Source organism: Megachile rotundata, chromosome 13 (assembly GCF_050947335.1).
Source record: "Megachile rotundata isolate GNS110a chromosome 13, iyMegRotu1, whole genome shotgun sequence".
NCBI classification, from domain to species: Eukaryota; Metazoa; Arthropoda; class Insecta; order Hymenoptera; family Megachilidae; genus Megachile; species Megachile rotundata.
The window spans coordinates 12,975,249-12,992,973 of NC_134995.1; the positions used below are offsets into that span (position 1 = coordinate 12,975,249).

General features: G+C 35.7%; 1 protein-coding gene across 5 annotated transcripts; it reads right to left on the reverse strand.

Annotated features, from left to right (window-relative positions):
* Window positions 1-526: 526 nt before the first annotated feature.
* LOC100880499 (SECIS-binding protein 2) lies at window positions 527-3,179 on the reverse strand. Of its 5 annotated transcripts, XM_076538599.1 has the most exons (7): window positions 2,742-3,179; window positions 2,529-2,674; window positions 2,353-2,450; window positions 1,623-2,287; window positions 1,119-1,432; window positions 899-1,053; window positions 527-840 (listed from the first exon to the last, which is right to left on the reverse strand). In XM_076538599.1, exons 1-7 carry the CDS (start codon window positions 2,780-2,782, stop codon window positions 664-666), a joined length of 1,596 nt encoding a protein of 531 aa, XP_076394714.1. In that variant the 5' UTR covers window positions 2,783-3,179; the 3' UTR covers window positions 527-663. The 5 variants fall into 5 exon arrangements, with proteins under 5 accessions (XP_076394714.1, XP_076394713.1, XP_076394712.1 ...); XM_076538598.1 differs by having other exon boundaries at window positions 2,353-2,656; XM_076538597.1 differs by having other exon boundaries at window positions 2,353-2,674; window positions 2,742-3,175.
* Between the last annotated feature and the right edge of the window lie 14,546 nt (window positions 3,180-17,725).

Consider the following 17,725-nt stretch of genomic DNA (forward strand, 5'->3'; position numbering starts at 1 on the left):
CGGTACCGATAATGATTTTCGATCTGTTAATTAACTCCATATCGAGCTTCTCTTTAACGAACGGGAACGTGTCCCACATGTTCAGACGCCTACGATAAAACTGTTTTATCTTGGCAGATAACTGAGCGGTCGATACATTTTTAGGATAGATGGTTCCTGTCTCCACTAGGTAAGATAGACTTATTTAATTATTATTCAAAGATATAAACATCTGTTATATTCTTAAATGTTCACTGTTTCTGAAATATTTTCTGGTAATTTTGAGCTAATCGGAAAGAAATTGATTACGTATTAAGATTATAAACATTCGAAGTGGGGCTCGATGCAGCTACCTTCATTTTCAACAACCGCCATTTGCTTTTTAATTTTTCTAGTCTACCTACAAGGTTCTAAAGTGCCAAACATTTAAAACTTCTAAAATTCTAAAATTCTAAAACTTAACACTAAAAAAACTAAACAAAAAAAGAATTGTATCACAGAAACTTATATGATCTACATCCTATATCCCTTTGCAAAAATCTCAAAGTGAAATGAGAACAGTACAATTTTATTGAATTTCAACAGATATAAAACATAAAAAATCTACATTGCCACTAATATTGTAATAATTGCCAGTTTTATCTACCAACGAGTGCAAATAATTGCATTTTTTATCACTTCCGGTCAGCTGTAGGGGCTGAGAGGAGATAAAGCTTTTAAAAGCGCGTTAACGCTCTCAAAGGGCAAGTAATCTTCCGGAAGCACTTTCGATATATCGATAGTGGTTTCCGGCGTGCCACTCAATTGTTTGAATGCGTTACGCGCTTGCACCAATTCCAGCAAAACGTTTTTAAAGAGCACCTGAAAATAAGTGTAATAAGTATTCTGTATGTATGTGGTTGATTCTATAAATGCTTGCCTCGGTTCCAAAATAATTTGCAATACCAATACATCCTACTAGTCCTCTCCCGTGAATATAATATCCCAATTTTCGCCTCCTTAATCCGAAACAATAAACTACGTTCTGCTTTCTACACGCATCGAGCAATTTATCAATTTGATCGTCCAGTCCGCCTAAAATGTTGCAATTAATCTGTGAATTTATTTCTCTATCGAAACGCACGAATCTTGGCAATTACCCTCAAGGTCAACTTTCTCGAGATCAGGGGCAATAATCACGAATTTAATCTTGTTTAAGTCGATCTGTTTGCGAACTTCCTTTAAACCAGCGTAATAGCGACGTTTGTACTTGGACTTGTTCGGGTATTTTTCGTGAAATCTCTTCTGAAATCTACAGATTTCCCTCAAAAATTGTTCGAGACTTTCGTTTAGGCTTTTTATCAGCATATTTGTACAATATCTGCAAGATGAACAGATTCCCAGAGTCAATATGCTGACTGGTTTGCCATCGTTCAAGTTAATTGTAGCTATGGAAGTTATCGTAGGGAGCAGGCTGCAGGATAGGTAGTACAACTTAATAAACATTTTAATGATACGATACATAATGTTTATTATGTATATGAACAAAAACAATGGTTTGAGCATACAAATTCATGTTATACAATGGTATGAAGTAAGACTTAAGTATTATATAAAGTTCAGAATAGTGGGCTATTTGATTATGTACAGATTGAAATACTTACTCTCTAAAACTGCGAGAATATTTTATTAAGTTCGTATCTTCTACTTTTACGCTAACATTTTCTTGTTTGATTTCTTCTTTAATGTCATCGTTTAATTCGAAGGAAAGAGTTTGTGGGACAATATCATTTTCAATTACATTCGTGTCAAACCGAGGGAGATCCTGTCTGTCTGTATTCCCTAGCAATCTGTTCGGCAACTGTCTGCCTTGAATGTGAAGATTATTTATTTGTTCGATTATATCTGGCCTATAGTAGATGCAGCTTTCAAAAACATCATTCGTGTTCTTGTCTCTGTAATCCTTATCGTACAGTGTCATCGTGCACATTCTTCTAACATAATTTGGATCTGTATCCGGATCTGTCGTGATTTTTAAAGAATTAAAATTAAGTGTATCTACATCCTTGCACACAGCCTCCATCTTAGCACGTTCAAAATCTCTTTTCTGTATATTAATTTGGGCTTTGATATTGCGATTGAGTAAAATGATTTTCTTCAACTTTGATGGCTTTTTATCCTTCAGGATACAAACTCTAACTTTCCTAAGATCAGAATCTTTGTTTCGGTCTGTTATACCCGGTGATATTATACCAAGGTTTCCCTTGTACAAGTTAATCTTCAATCTAGGCAGATCTTTATTGCATATCTTGTTCACACACCTAGTATTCTGTAAATAAGATTACAAAGTTAATAATCCAGTTGATTTATTATCTTAAATCTAGTTATAATTACCTGTAAAGCTTCCTGCAAATTAATACAAATCTTGTCCGTTCTTCTATAACGTTTTACAGTCTTGGACTGTTTCGGTTCCGCGTTCGATTCCATAGGTACTATAATTTTGATATAAGGATTCGACAAGCAATACTTTTTGGGTACAATTGAATTTCTGCTCCTAGTACTAGCCTCACCAAGTTCTGGATACTCAAGCTCATCCAAATTTATTATTCTATCACTTTCTCTAAGACTCAAGTCCTTCTTACGTACAGAATGCTTGGCTTGATTTTTTTGATCAAGTTCTGGCCACTGACTACTAGAACTGCCATTTTCGCTTATACTAAATAGGAATTTAAAAATGGAAATAAGACATTGACCATATCGCACAACGTTTACGAGCTACTTACAGAAATGACCATGTCATATTATCGATATGTGATCTCCGCATATCGCCGTATTCGATATACAGTTACGAGACGTCTCGCCGAGTATTCATCAAGTCTTAAGAGTTCAATGACGTTGCTATATATATCAGAAATACTGTCATAATTGTTAAAGAACACCCTTCACTATCAACTACGCAGAACATACGTTTACTGCAGTACATAAACAAAACACTATCATGTTGTGCCCACAAACAAGTTGACAAACAAAAGGTCCTAGAATGCAGATTGTTGAATTCACTAGTTTGCAAATTTACACATGCCAGCAATAAATTCTTTATATATTGTACTCGCGTTTTGTTATAGAAGATTATAAGCTGTAGACTTTGAGTAAAATTTGAAAGTTTCAGGGAACAAGAAACTATACCACAGGTTGCCAGCACTGTTGACCCAAATCTGGGTATCGAAATAATTCAAGTTCTGTTGGTAGTTCTAAAGGTATTTTAGGCTATGTTTACCTTTATATTTATCTCGAAATGAGGATGTAATTATTTCATCTGCTTAATGTGTTATTGCAAAATAACTGATGAATCAAAGTAAACACGTTGCAGAAGTTTTATTTTTATGCAGGCAAGTTTATACTGCCGCGCATTTGAAACGGTACAGGTAGCGGCATCTGACGGTCGAGCTATAAAACCATTCGAAGAACTTTAAAAATGACTAAGAGTTACCGATATCGTTTTCTAAATATTTTTAATAAACCTTAGAAAATGATATTAAGATAATACTTACGATGTACTATTACAATTTCATTTATTCAACGATATTTTGGTTTAAGAAAATATTATGGATGCTTGATAAATGTATGATGTGGTAGTCCAAGAGTCGTGCATTAAAAGTGCATGATGAAGTAAGTATATGATGGTAAATAGATATTTGCTTTTCAACTCTGTAAAATTGATAAAAATACCTGGAAAAGACAATATTTTACACACAAAATTTATTACAAATGTATTCCAAATTATTAGAGATTGAAATGAAAGCTCATGTCGATCTAAATTTCCCGTTCTTTTGTACAAACAATTGAAAATGTGGAACAAATTTTAATCTAATTCGTAGCTCTCAGCTCGGTATAATTTTCTAAGACTTAAAAATCTTTAGAGAACTATACCGATTACCGGGTCACACCACGTGGAGGTGGCTACGATAGTGACCCACCCTAACTCCAAATCCCTTCCTCCCTCCAAATGCAACCTCATTTATCAGAAGGATAAATGAGTTCTCACTCTACATACAAGTTCTTTACCACAATCCAGTAAAGAACTTGTATTACACACACACACACACGCACATCCATTAACTTAATACAAATCGCATTGGATCCCACACACGCACGCTTAACTTAATCTAAACGCCGCACGGTACCTCTCATTCTAAGATTACACTCAAATAATCTACGACGAAGTAAAAAAGCAAAGGGGCAAAAAAGAAAGTTAGAAGAACTTTCTACTAAAAGAGAAGAAAGTTAGAAGAACTTTCTACTAAAAGAAAAGAAAGTTAGAAGAACTTTCTGTAAAAAAAGGGGACCATTATTTTTCGCCAAGCGAACCTTGCTTTCCATGGGTCAAAGGGTAGTCCATAGTGGCTTACGTGAACCACGACGGCAAAGATGAACCGAAGATACCTTTGGTAAGAACGAGTGATACACCCCAGTTGGCGGAGGGTTTCCCATTTCTGACGCGCGGGCGACTTATACAGAGGACACCCTTACCGTGATGCCCCTTGGCAGTATGGCGGCAGAACGGGGGGGCACATCATGCTATGAGAGGTGCTCCCCCCGAACGGCCCCGCCGGGCAAAGAATATCACTCGCGCTACACCGGCACTTGCAGCTCACCTCTACCGCGTGTTCACAGCGCTATGAACCCCCAATGATCCACTTGGGCGCAGAACGATTGACAAAAAATAAGTGGGTATACTACAAACTAACGCGTACAAAGTTTCAGAATTGAGAAGATGAGTGCAATTTAGAATGAGAGGCACTTACAAGGACCCACCCGCCCTGCCCACGAGCACACTTAACTTAGAATTAACGCACGCATAAAATTAGCTTAAAATTAACGCACGCGTACAATAAGCTTAAAACTAACGCACGCATCCCTCGATGATCCCACGATGATCCCTCGATGATCCCTCGATGATTGACGTCTTCAATGATGACCTATTACCTATAGAAACAATAGGTGTAACAATAAAAAGAACATGAATCGTTCAAATAAAAACCTGAAACAAAAAAACAAATACAATTAAGACACATATGAATAAATAAGTTGCTTACATAAAATTAAAACCTGAAACATACAAAAATGTTTAAGACAAATATGGAACATTGAAAACACTTACATAAAATTAAAGCCCTAAATGTGCCTTTTGTTCTAAAATTGCACTCGTATAATGTAAAAGTAAGTAAAGAAAAGAGTAAAAGAAGAAAGTTGGAAGAACTTTCTTTTAAGTTTAAAGCAACTGTTAATAAAAATGATAGGTTACTACTACAAACTAATATTTAACAAGTTAAAAAATTGTCGTCAAGATGAGTGCAAGTTAGAACAAAAGGCACTTACAATTTGCGCAAGCTTTTCGTCACATATCGTAACGAAAAACCTGCGCCCGAGCCCACCCTGTCCTCCCACAGCTCGGAATTAGAATAAAACTAATACACTGAACATAACTTACAAAAAATTAAATTCTGACACAGACAAAAATTTGTTCACACAGGAAATTAGGCAAAGGAGTGAAATATTTTAAATAAAATCGTAGCTCTCAGCTCGGTATAGTTTTCTAAAGACTAAAAGATCTTTAGAGAACTATACCGATTACCGGGTCACACCACGTGGAGGTGGCTACGGTAGTGACCCACCCTAACTCCAAATCCCTTCCACCCTCCAAATACAACCTCATTTATCAGAAGGATAAATGAGTTCTGACTCTACTTAGCTCATAGCCTCGCATATACAAGTTCTTTACCACAATCCAGCAAAGAACTTGTATCACACACACATACATTAACTTAATACTAATTGCATGGGGCCCCACATACGCACGCTTAACTTACTCTAAACGCCGCACGGTACCTCTCATTCTAAGATTGCACTCAAATATTCTATGACGAATTCAAAAAGCAAAGGGAAGAAAGTTAGAAGAACTTTCCGTCAAAAAGCAAAGAAAGTTAGAAGAACTTTCTGACAAAAGGAAAAGAAAGTTAGAAGAACTTTCTGTGAAAAAAGGGGATCAGTATTTTTGGTCAAGTGAACCTCGCCTTCCATGGGTCAAAGGGCAGTCCATAGTGTCTTACGTGAACCACGAGACAGAGATGAACCGAAAATACTGGCAAGAACGAGTGACACATCCGCGGAGGGTCTCCCATTTCTCCCCGCTTGCGTTTGAAGCAAGTCTGACCGCAGAGAGGAGACCCCTGCCGTGAGGCGGCAGATCGAGATGGTTCATCAATCGATCGGCCCCGCAGAGATGTGTCCCTGGCGCTACACCAGCACTTGCAGCTCACCTCTGCCGCGTGTTCACAGCGCTATGAACCCCCAATGATCCACTTGGGTTCGGAACGATTGACAAAAAATAACTGAGTATACTACACTCTAACGCGTACAAAGATTGAGGATTGTGAAGATGAGTGCAAGTTGGAATGAGAGGTACTTACAGGGACCCACCCACCCTGCCCACGAGCATACAACTTAAAACTAACTTAAAGCTTAATCGACTTAAAACTAAGGCACGCATCCCTCGATGATCCCACGAAGTCTTCGAGCGATGTCTTCATTCTTCGTGTATACACATTTCACACATCATTCATACTATAATAATATTACAATATTTTGTGCGCAACTTAAAACTAATTTAAAACTAGCGCATCCATCGATGAAATCCCTCGAAAGAAGTCTTCAATGATGACCAATTCATTTACCTATAGAATAATTAGGTGTAACAATGAATGGAGGAGACACCGAAGCAAATGCAAGACTAGTAACATTCAAATATTTAGGCATGCACAATTCATGCTAACATTCACATGCATATTAACATTTACTTAATAAAAGTGAAATAAAACTCGAGTCGACTCGATAAAAATACGCAAATAAAATAACAATGTACTTGGGAAATATTCAATTACTTACTTACAATCAGAATCTGTAATATAAAAATGTAATTAAGACACATGTAAAACTTTTCAATACCTAATTAAAATAAAACCTGAAATATTTGAATGAAATTCAGACATACATGAATTATTAGAATAAAAATCTGAAACATACAAATGTGGTTAAGACACATACAAATAATTGAATTACTTACATAAAATAAAAATCTGAAACAGACAAACATAATTAAAACATATATGAAACATTGAATTGCTTACTTAAAATAAAAACCTGAAACATACAAAAATGAGTAAGACAAAAATAAAACCTTAAAAATTACTTACATACAATTAAAACCTGAAATAGACAAAAGTAGTTAAGAGAATAATGAAATATTAAAAATTACTTACTTGAAAATAAAACCTGTAACACACAAAAATTATTAAGACAAACATGAAACCTTAAAAATTACTTACTTAAAACAAACCTGAAACATACAAAAATAATTAAGACATATATGAATCATTAAAAAGTACTTACTTTAAATATAAACCTGAAACAGACAAAGTTATTAAGACACATATGAAACATTACTTACTTAAAATAAAAATCTGAAACAAACAAATGTTATTAGAGAAACATAATTCATTGAATTACTTACTTAAAAAAAATTCTGAAACATACAAAAATAATTAAAACACATATGAAACATTACTTACTTGAAGTTAAATCCTGAAACATGCAAAATGTAATTAAGGGAGAAAATCGAAGGATCACGAATGAAATGTTTTCGAAAAATCGAAATCGAATTTGAAACCGAAAAATCCGAAATAAAATTGCGAGGAAATTCGGAAATCTCAAAACTGAGAATAAAAGCGCGATGAGGTTTGCAAACCTCAAAATAAAATCTTGGATAGTTAAAAATGTGAAAAAACCGAATTGAAGTTAGAAGAATCTAAAATTCGATTTGAAATCTTGGAGAGTCAAAAATCTGAATAAACCGAATTGAAGTCAGAAAAATCTAAAATTCGATTTAAAATCAGAAAATCCAAAAGTCTCGAAGCCCTGAATAAAATGAAAGAACAACGTGTCTTGAAAACCAGATAAATTTTAAAATACAGAAGAAGAAATAAAATAGAGAGGAGAACTTGGAAGCTAGAAACAAAATTTGTTACATTCTGAAAAATTAAAAAATCCTGAAATGTGAAATGTGAGTACAGGATGCAGGACACATTCACTCTCTCACTCATACTGTAATACATATGCCCTAACTGTACCTCTTATTCTAAAATTGCACTCGCATATAAAACTTTGTAAAGAAACTTTGGGAAAAAGAAGAAAGGGAAGAAAGTTGTAAGAACTTTCTTCTAAGTTTGAAGAAATTAAGAAAAAAATGACTAACTATTACTAAGTAAGTCTAATATGTAAGTTAAAAAATTGTGATAAAGATGAGTGCAATTTAGAATAAGAGGTACTTACAATATGCGCAAGCTTTTCGCCACAAATTGTGACGAAAAACCTGCGCCCGAGCCCACCCTTCCTCCCACAAGCTCGAAATAAATGTAAAACTAATTTTTGGTAAGTTCTACTGAGTGCTTTAAATGCTGAAACATACAAAAATTTATTAACGCAGTCATTCGAAAAGAGAGAACATAACTTACCAAACATTAAATTCTGAAACAGTAAAAAATTATTGACACAGAAATTTGAGAAGAGAGAACAATGTAGGAACTTACGAAAAATTAAATGCTGAAACAGATAAAATTTTATTAACATAGAAAATTACACAAAGGAGTGAAACATTCGAAATAAAATCGCGAAATAAAACCGTAGCTCTCAGCTCGGTATAGTTTTCTAAGACTTAAAAATCTTTAGAGAACTATACCGATTACCGGGTCACACCACGTGGAGGTGGCTACGATAGTGACCCACCCTAACTCCAAATCCCTTCCACCCTCCAAATGCAACCTCATTTATCAGAAGGATAAATGAGTTCTGACTCTACTTAGCCCGTGGGCTCGCAAAAATATACAAGTTCTTTACCACAATCCAGCAAAGAACTTGTATTACACACACACACACACATACATTAACTTAATACTAATCGCATGGGATCCAACACACGCACGCTTAACTTATTCTAAACGCCGCACGGTACCTCTTATTCTAAGATTGCACTCAAATAATCTATGACGAATTCAAAAAGCAAAGAGAAATAAGAAAGTTAGAAGAACTTTCTACTAAAAGAAAAGAAAGTTAGAAGAACTTTCTGTCAAAAAAGGGGGACAGTATTTTTCGCCAACTGAACCTTGCTTTCCATGGGTCAAAGGGTAGCCCATAGTGGCTTACGTGAACCACGACGGCAAAGATGAACCGAAGATACCTTTGGCAAGAACGAGTGATACACCCCAGTTGGCGGAGGGTTCCCATTTCCCCCAGCGCTCTCGCGTCTTACTACAGAGAGGATACCCAGACCGTGATGCCCCTTGGCAGAATGGCGGCGGGTCGGGGAGGCACATCAGAGTATGAGAGGTGCCAACCCCGATCCGCCCCGCCGGGCAAAGAATATCACTCGCCCTACACCGGCACTTGCAGCTCACCTCTACCGCGTGTCCACAGCGCTATGAACCCCCCATGATCCACTTGGGCGCAGAACGATTGACAAAAAATAAGGGGGTATACTACAAGCTAACGAAAGTTAGAAGAACTTTCTGTCAAAAAGAAAAGAAAGTTAGAAGAACTTTCTGTGAAAAAGGGGGATCAGTATTTTTCGCCAAGTGAACCACGCCTTCCATGGGTCAAAGGGTAGTCCATAGTGACTTACGTGAACCACGATACAGAGATGAACCGAAAATACTGACAAGAACCAGTGACACATCCGCGGAAAGTTTCCCATTTCTCCCCGCTTACGTTTTAGGTAAGTCTTACTGCAGAGAGGAAACCCTGCCGTGAGGCACCCGATCGAGACGGAACATCAATCGATCGGCCCCGCAGAGATGTGTCCCTGGCGCTACACCAGCATTTGCAGCTCACCTCTGCCCCGAGTTCACAGCGCTATGAACCCCCAATGATCCACTTGGGCGCAGAACGATTGACAAAAAATAACGGGGTATACTACAAGCTAACGCGTACAAAGTTGGAGAATTGAGAAGATGAGTGCAAGTTGGAATAAGAGGTACTTACAGGGACCCACCCGCCCTGCCCACGAGCACACTTAACTTAGAATTAACACACGCACAAAATTAACTTAAAACTAGCGCACGCATTCCTCGATGATCCCTCGATGATCCCTCGATGATCCCTCGATGATCCCTCGATGATCCCACGATGATCGATGTCTCCAATGATGATCTATTCATTACCTGTAAAATAAATAAGTGTGAAAATAAAGAAATGAAACAGAAAAGGAAATGCAAGATTATCTAGTTAAAATAAAACCTGAAACATCTGAATGAAATTAAGACAAACAAAAATTATTAACACAAAAACCTGAGACATCTCGATGAAATTAAAACAAACAATAATCGTTGCAATAGAACCCTGAAACATACAAATGCAATTGAAACACATATGAATAAATAAATTACGTACACAAAATAAAAACCTGAAACATACAAAAATGATTAAACCCTACAAGTGCCTTTTGTTCTAAAATTGCACTTGTATAATTTAAAACTTTGTAGAGAAAAGAGGTAAAGAAGAAAGTTAGAAGAACTTTCTTTTAAGTTTCGAGCAGCTGACGATAAAAATGGCTATTACTACAATCTAATATGTAACAAGTTAAACAACATTTGTAAAGATAAGTGCAAGTTAGAACAAAAGGCACAATTTGCGCAAGCTTTTCGCCACATGTGGCGAAAAACCTGCGCCCGAGCCCACCCTTCCTCCCACAAGCTCGGAATCAACATGAAACTAATACACTCAATATTTTAACTTATCAAAAATTAAATTCTGAAACAGACAAAAATATATCAGCACAAAAATTTGGAGGAGAGAACAACATGATAATTTAGCAATAATTAAATGCTGAAAAAGATAAAATTTTATTAACATAGAAAATTAGGCAACGGAGTGAAATATTCCAAATAAAATCGCAAAATAAAACCGTAGCTCTCAGCTCGGTATAGTTTTCTAAAGATTAAAAAATGTTTAGAGAACTATACCGATTACCGGGTCACACCACGTGGAGGTGGCTACGATAGTGACCCACCCTAACTCCAAATCCCTTCCACCCTCCAAATGCAACCTCATTTATCGGAAGGATAAATGAGTTCTGACTCGACTTAGCTCATAGGCCGCATATACAAGTTCTTTACCACAATCCAGCAAAGAACTTGTATCACACACACATACATTAACTTAATACTAATTGCATGGGGCCCCACATATGCACGCTTAACTTATTCTAAACGCCGCACGGTACCTCTCATTCCAAGATTGCACTCATATGATCTATGACGAATTCGCAAAGCAAGGGGAAGAAAGTTAGAAGAACTTTCCGTAAAAAGGCAAAGAAAGTTAGAAGAACTTTCTGACAAAAAGAAAAGAAAGTTAGAAGAACTTTCTGTGAAATAAGGGGATCAGTATTTTTGGTCAAGTGAACCTCGCCTTCCATGGGTCAAAGAGCAGTCCATAGTGTCTTACGTGAACCACGAGACAGAGATGAACCGAAAATACTGGCAAGAACGAGTGACACATCCGCGGAGGGTCTCCCATTTCCCCGCCGCTTGCGTTTGAAGCAAGTCTGACCGCAGAGAGGAGACCCCTGCCGTGAGGCGGCAGATCGAGATGAGCCATCAATCGATCGGCCCCGCAGAGATGTGTCCCTGGTGCTACACCAGCACTTGCAGCTCACCTCTGCCGCGTGTTCACGGCGCTATGAACCCCCAATGATCCACTTGGGTTCGGAACGATTGACAAAAAATAACTGAGTATACTACAAGCTAACGCGTACAAAGACTGAGAATCGTGAAGATGAGTGCAAGTTGGAATGAGAGGTACTTACAGGGACCCACCCTCCCGCCCACGAGCATACAACTTAAAACTAACTTAAAGCTTAATCGACTTAAAACTAAGGCACGCATCCCTCGATGATCCCACGAAGTCTTCGAGCGATGTCTTCATTCTTCGTGTATACACATTTCACACACCATTCATACTATAATAATATTACAATATTTTGTGTGCAACTTAAAACTAATTTAAAACTAGCGCATCCATCGATGAAATCCCTCGAAAGAAGTCTTCAATGATGACCAATTCATTTACCTATAGAATAATTAGGTGTAACAATGAATGGACGAGACACCGAAGCAAATGCAAGACTAGTAACATTCAAATGTTTGGGCATGCACAATTCATGCTAACATGCAAATGCATATTAACATTTACGGAATAAAAGAAAAATAAAACTCGAATCGACTCGATGAAAGTACGCAAATAAAATAACAATATAATTGGGAAATATTCAATTACTTAATTAAAATAAAAACCTAAAACATCTGAATAAAATTAAGACAATGATAAATTGTTAAAATAAAAACCTGAAACATACAAATATAATTAAAATACATATGAATAAATAAATTACTTACATAAAAATTAAAACCTGAAACATACAAAAGTGATTAAGACAAATATGAAATATTCAAAATTACTTACATAAAATTAAAACCTGAAACATACAAAAGTGATTAAGACAAATATGAAGCATTAAAAATTACTTACTTAAAATAAAAATCTGGAACAGATAAAAATTATTAAGACAAACATAAAACATTAAAAGTTACTTACTTGAAAGTAAAACCTGTAACACACAAAAATTATTAAGACAAACATGAAACATTAAAAGTTACTTACTTGAAAATAAATCCTGAAACACACAAAAATTATTAAGACAAACATGAAATATTAAAAGTTACTTACTTAAAAGTAAAACCTGTAACACACAAAAATTATTAAGACAAACATGAAACATTAAAAATTACTTACTTGAAAATAAAAAGCTGTAACACACAAAAATTATTAAGACAAACATGAAACATTAAAAGTTACTTACTTGAAAATAAAACCTGTAACACACAAAAATATATAAGGGAAATATGAGACATTAAAAATTACTTACATAAAATTAATACCTGAAACATAAAAAAGTAATTAAGACGAAAAATTGAAAGGCAAGGCACGAAATCTTTTTTTATTCGAAAAAGAACTCTTCAAAAATCGAAATTTCTGAGTTTGGAAATCTTAAGATCCCTAATAAAATTACGAAGAAATTCGAGAACATCAAAACTGGGAATAAAATCAAGATGAAGTATGAAAACCTCAAACCCGAAATAAAATCTTAGAGAAGTAAAGACCCTCAAAATCAAATTAAAGTGACAAGATCCAAAAACCCTGAAACTCGAAAGAAAATTCACACAGCTAAGAGATTTGGGAACTTCGAACCTGGAAATAAAATCATTTACTACAATATAAATGTGAGTACAGGATACAGGACAATACTACATAATACTTATTCTAAAATCCCTACATGTGCCTTTTATTCTAAACTTGCACTCGAATAATTTAAAACTTTATAAAGAAAGTTTGAAGAACTTTCTTTTATGTTTGGAGCTATTGATTAAAAAATGACAGAATATTACTACAGTCTACTATGGGAAAAGTTAAAAAGAATATGAGTGCAAGTTAGAATAAAAGGCACGATTTGCGTAAGTTTTTCGTCACGATATGTGACACATATGTGACACATATCGTGACGAAAAACTTACGCCCGAGCCCACCCTTCCTCCCACAGCTCGGAATTAATGTAAAACTAACACACTGAACATAACTTACCAAAAAATTAAATGCTGAAACAAACAAAAATCTATTAAAACAGAAATTTGAGAAGAGAGGACATGATAACTTACCAAGAATTAAATCCTGAAACAGACAAAAATTTATTAACATGGAAAATTAAGAGGAGAGAACAATGTAAGAACTTACCAAAAATTAAGTTCTAAAACAGACAAAATTTTGTTAACATAGAAAATTGTGGGAGAGGGAGCAAAATTTTTCTTTATTTCATACAAGAATTTGAAAAAATACAAAACGCAATGAAAATTGCGGATTTGAAAAGAGAGAACAACATAAATTACCAAAAATAAAACCTGAAACATACAAAACTTTATTAACCTATAAAATTGTACGAGAAAAAGTGAAACGCTCCTACCAAAAAACAGAAAATACAATAAAAATTACGAATTTAAAATCGATCAACAATAAAACAATTTATACAAAGTCAATTCCTGAAACAGAGGAAAATAATTAGCACATGAAATTGGGGGATATTCAAATCGCGAAGGGATATACAAATTTCGAATCTCGAAATATAATCGCGAAGGGATAGAAAAATCGCGAATCTCAAAATATAATCGCGAAGGGATATAAAAATCTCTAATTTCGTAATATGATCGCGAGGGTATAAAAATCTCGAATCGCGAAGGGACACAAAAATCTCTAATTTCAAAGTTTAATCGCGAAGTTAAGCAAAAATATTTAATCTCGAAATTTAATTGGGAGGGTATAAAAATCGCGAGTGGCTTTGCTCGTAAAAATTCGAGCAAAACGATACATTTTGTATCGTTCAAAAAAATACCTGTAAAACACAAGAAAATATTAGCGAGCATAGTGACAAAATGACTGTCCATCCTAAGATGGACAGCCATTGATAGTTCCCCTCTTCTTTGGCAACTTTTGCCGGGGCTCTTCGGCATATAGCCTCTTCTCTCTTCGGCAAAGCCTCACAATAATCACTCGCGAATTTTTACGGTAACTCGGACATTCTTATTTTTCAATTACATAAATTCTCAATTTTACTATCAATCTCCATAAACGGATAGCAGACAATTTTATAAAAATAAAATTGCATAACTATCCATTTATTTCGATCGATAACAAAATCGAAATTTTATGTAATATAAGTTAGTTTGGTAAGAAAAATAATTACTCAAAATAAAAATACGACCAGCGATTCTTAGAATGCGCTGTCCGTAAAAGAATGTCCGAGCAGAATATTTTATTTCACTGCACTTCACTTCACTGTATACTTCATTTTTGCAGTCGGATCTAGAACCCGACTGCGACTTACAAACTAAAAGGCCTGGCCTGAACGAACAATCGAGTTCAAGAGATATTAAATATATTCATATTTAATTTTTCTCTTCTCGATTTTTCGTGAACCCCCCAGATGCAAGCATCTCACGTGTGAGAGAGGAGGACAGAGAAACGTGAAAGCTTGCTCTGGCCCTACCTACTTAAAACTAACTCATTCACACCAGAAGTAAGCTACCTGCCTGCCTATCGCTATATTTAAAAAATTGCAAAGTCCATTCTCACAAAAACACACTCCACGGTTCTCACACATACCACCCGGGTGCAAAAAAGCCTAATCCTAGGGAGTACGTCCCGGGACGTCTCCGACACCCGAGTTCAATACTACATTCACACTCTAAGTTCATACCTTTTTGCTGAAATCGATCGACAATCGACAGTGAACTTAACATATTTCATTTTCATACTCTTTCGAATATTCAATGTAATATGCACATGTAATAATTTTAACTACTCATACAATTTTCTTACTTAATCAATTTATATAACTTTGAAATGACTCGACTTGCATTTTGTATGCATTCTCAAATGACTCGACTTGCATTTTGTATGCGTTTTCAAATAGAATTTTGCAAAATTTAAAAAATAAATCGACACAAGGTCCACGACCTAACCACACACACACGTGTAACTTGTGTCGATAATTCACTGTCTTTTGTCGATCGCCAAAATATCTTAAAACTAAACCGTGTCCACCTGCCCTAACTCATGCGAGTAGCATCTAAGCACGCGCATGAATTTAGAGCATAAAAATGAACACGGCCACATGTATTTTGACCTACCAGTTTTCTTCATGTGTGCTGAAAATCCTGAGCTAAAAACATGATTAGAAACATGCTAATAAAGTGTCTTCCAGCAAAAATTGACTCTAACTTTAAAAAATGTTCAAAATGGAAAATGGAAGATCACTTTGCAAAAATCTAAGTATATCGGTAGTTTCATTTTTAACAGATTTGTGATATCAAAGTAAATTTCTAAATGACTCAAACATTTGTAAATAACTTTGATATCGAAATCTGTTTCTCGCGATACTTTCTTGTACATTTATTTAAAAAATTTTCACGCGTACGTAAAAATTGAAAGTGACTCGATAACTTTATAAAAGTGACTCGATAACTATTGTGAAATCGGAGGGTCATCCGACTTCTATGTACTAATTTTAATTTTAAATTGTAAAGAAGTTAAAACGCGATGTACAAGAAAACCCTGACCTGAGCTAATAAATATAATAAACAGTTTGTACGAATTTTGCACGATCGTACAGTCGTGGTCACTATGCTCGCTCAAAAATATAAAATACAACCAGTTCCCGTGTCGCTTCGGACCATTCGTCCTACGACATGATGGGAACCGGAGGAACCATAAAGCATGCGACTCACCGATCGCTGACTTGCATCACTGTGATCGCATCTTTCAGGTTGACTCGTTGCATGTCGTAACACATCCCAGAAACTGCTTGGCTACGTCAACGCATCGTTAGAGAGTGATCCTTGATCGCTTGGTTGTTCTCGATTTGTCAGAATTACGCACTTTGTCCTGCTGGTCCCCAAGAATGGCCTTCTGGAAGCACACAGAATCACAGCGATTAATAAACTGTTCGATTTGCATTTAAAATAATTTTTCAACATAGACAAATTTATTCAAGCATGCAATAAATATTTTGTAACTATCATACACAAGGGAATTCAAAAATACGCATGCAAAATTACGTAGGAATTGCACTACACAATTGACAATAAATTCGCAAATTTGTTTTAAAATGGGTAGGTAACTACGTTGTACAACAAGAGAACACTTCAAAAAATTTGACATGCATTGGTAACTGTTGTATAAAATAGGTTATAATATTATCAAACGTAGGTAACCACACCATAGAAATTCAAAAAAATTTTGTAATGGTATTCTAAAACACGTAGGTAACTACACCACACAAGGTAAAACGTTTAAAATATCATGCTAGGATACGTTGGTAACTACACCATACAATTCACTAAAACACTTGTAAGAGTATGCCATAACACATAGGTAACCACACCATAAAATGCACTAAAACACTTGTAAGCATACACCGGAACACATAGGTAACTACGCAATAAAATGCACTAAAACACTTGTAAGCATACACCGGAACACATAGGTAACTACGCAGTAAAATGCACTAAAACACTTGTAAGGTATCCCGGAACACATAGGTAACCACACCATAAAATGCATTAAATCACTAGTAAACGTATGGTAAACCCATAAAACACCACACCATAAGATGCACTAATATATCCGTATACACTTGCACAATTATATGTAGTAACACAGTAGTAAACACTTTGACACATGGCGAATAATTCCACAAAACGTATTAATACACCCGCGTAATTATTAAAAAATGCACGATAAAACACACTAAACACTTGTACAAGCACACTAGGTAACACAGGGAACAGCACAGTATCGATAATCCGAATCAATGACCCGTACCGGTATGACAGGTAGAAGCTGATCCGAACGCCTTGACCGACAGAATAGGACTGAGCGCGACGACCTCTAACAAGTTCAAGCAGGTATTACGATTGGTCGATCGCGATACCCAATCAGGGTAACCCACCCAATGGGGGTGCAGGTACATTACCTGCATGCGGCATAGTGACATATATATAGAAATTTTTAATTTTGCAGTTATTTTTTAATAATTTATTATTATAACAAT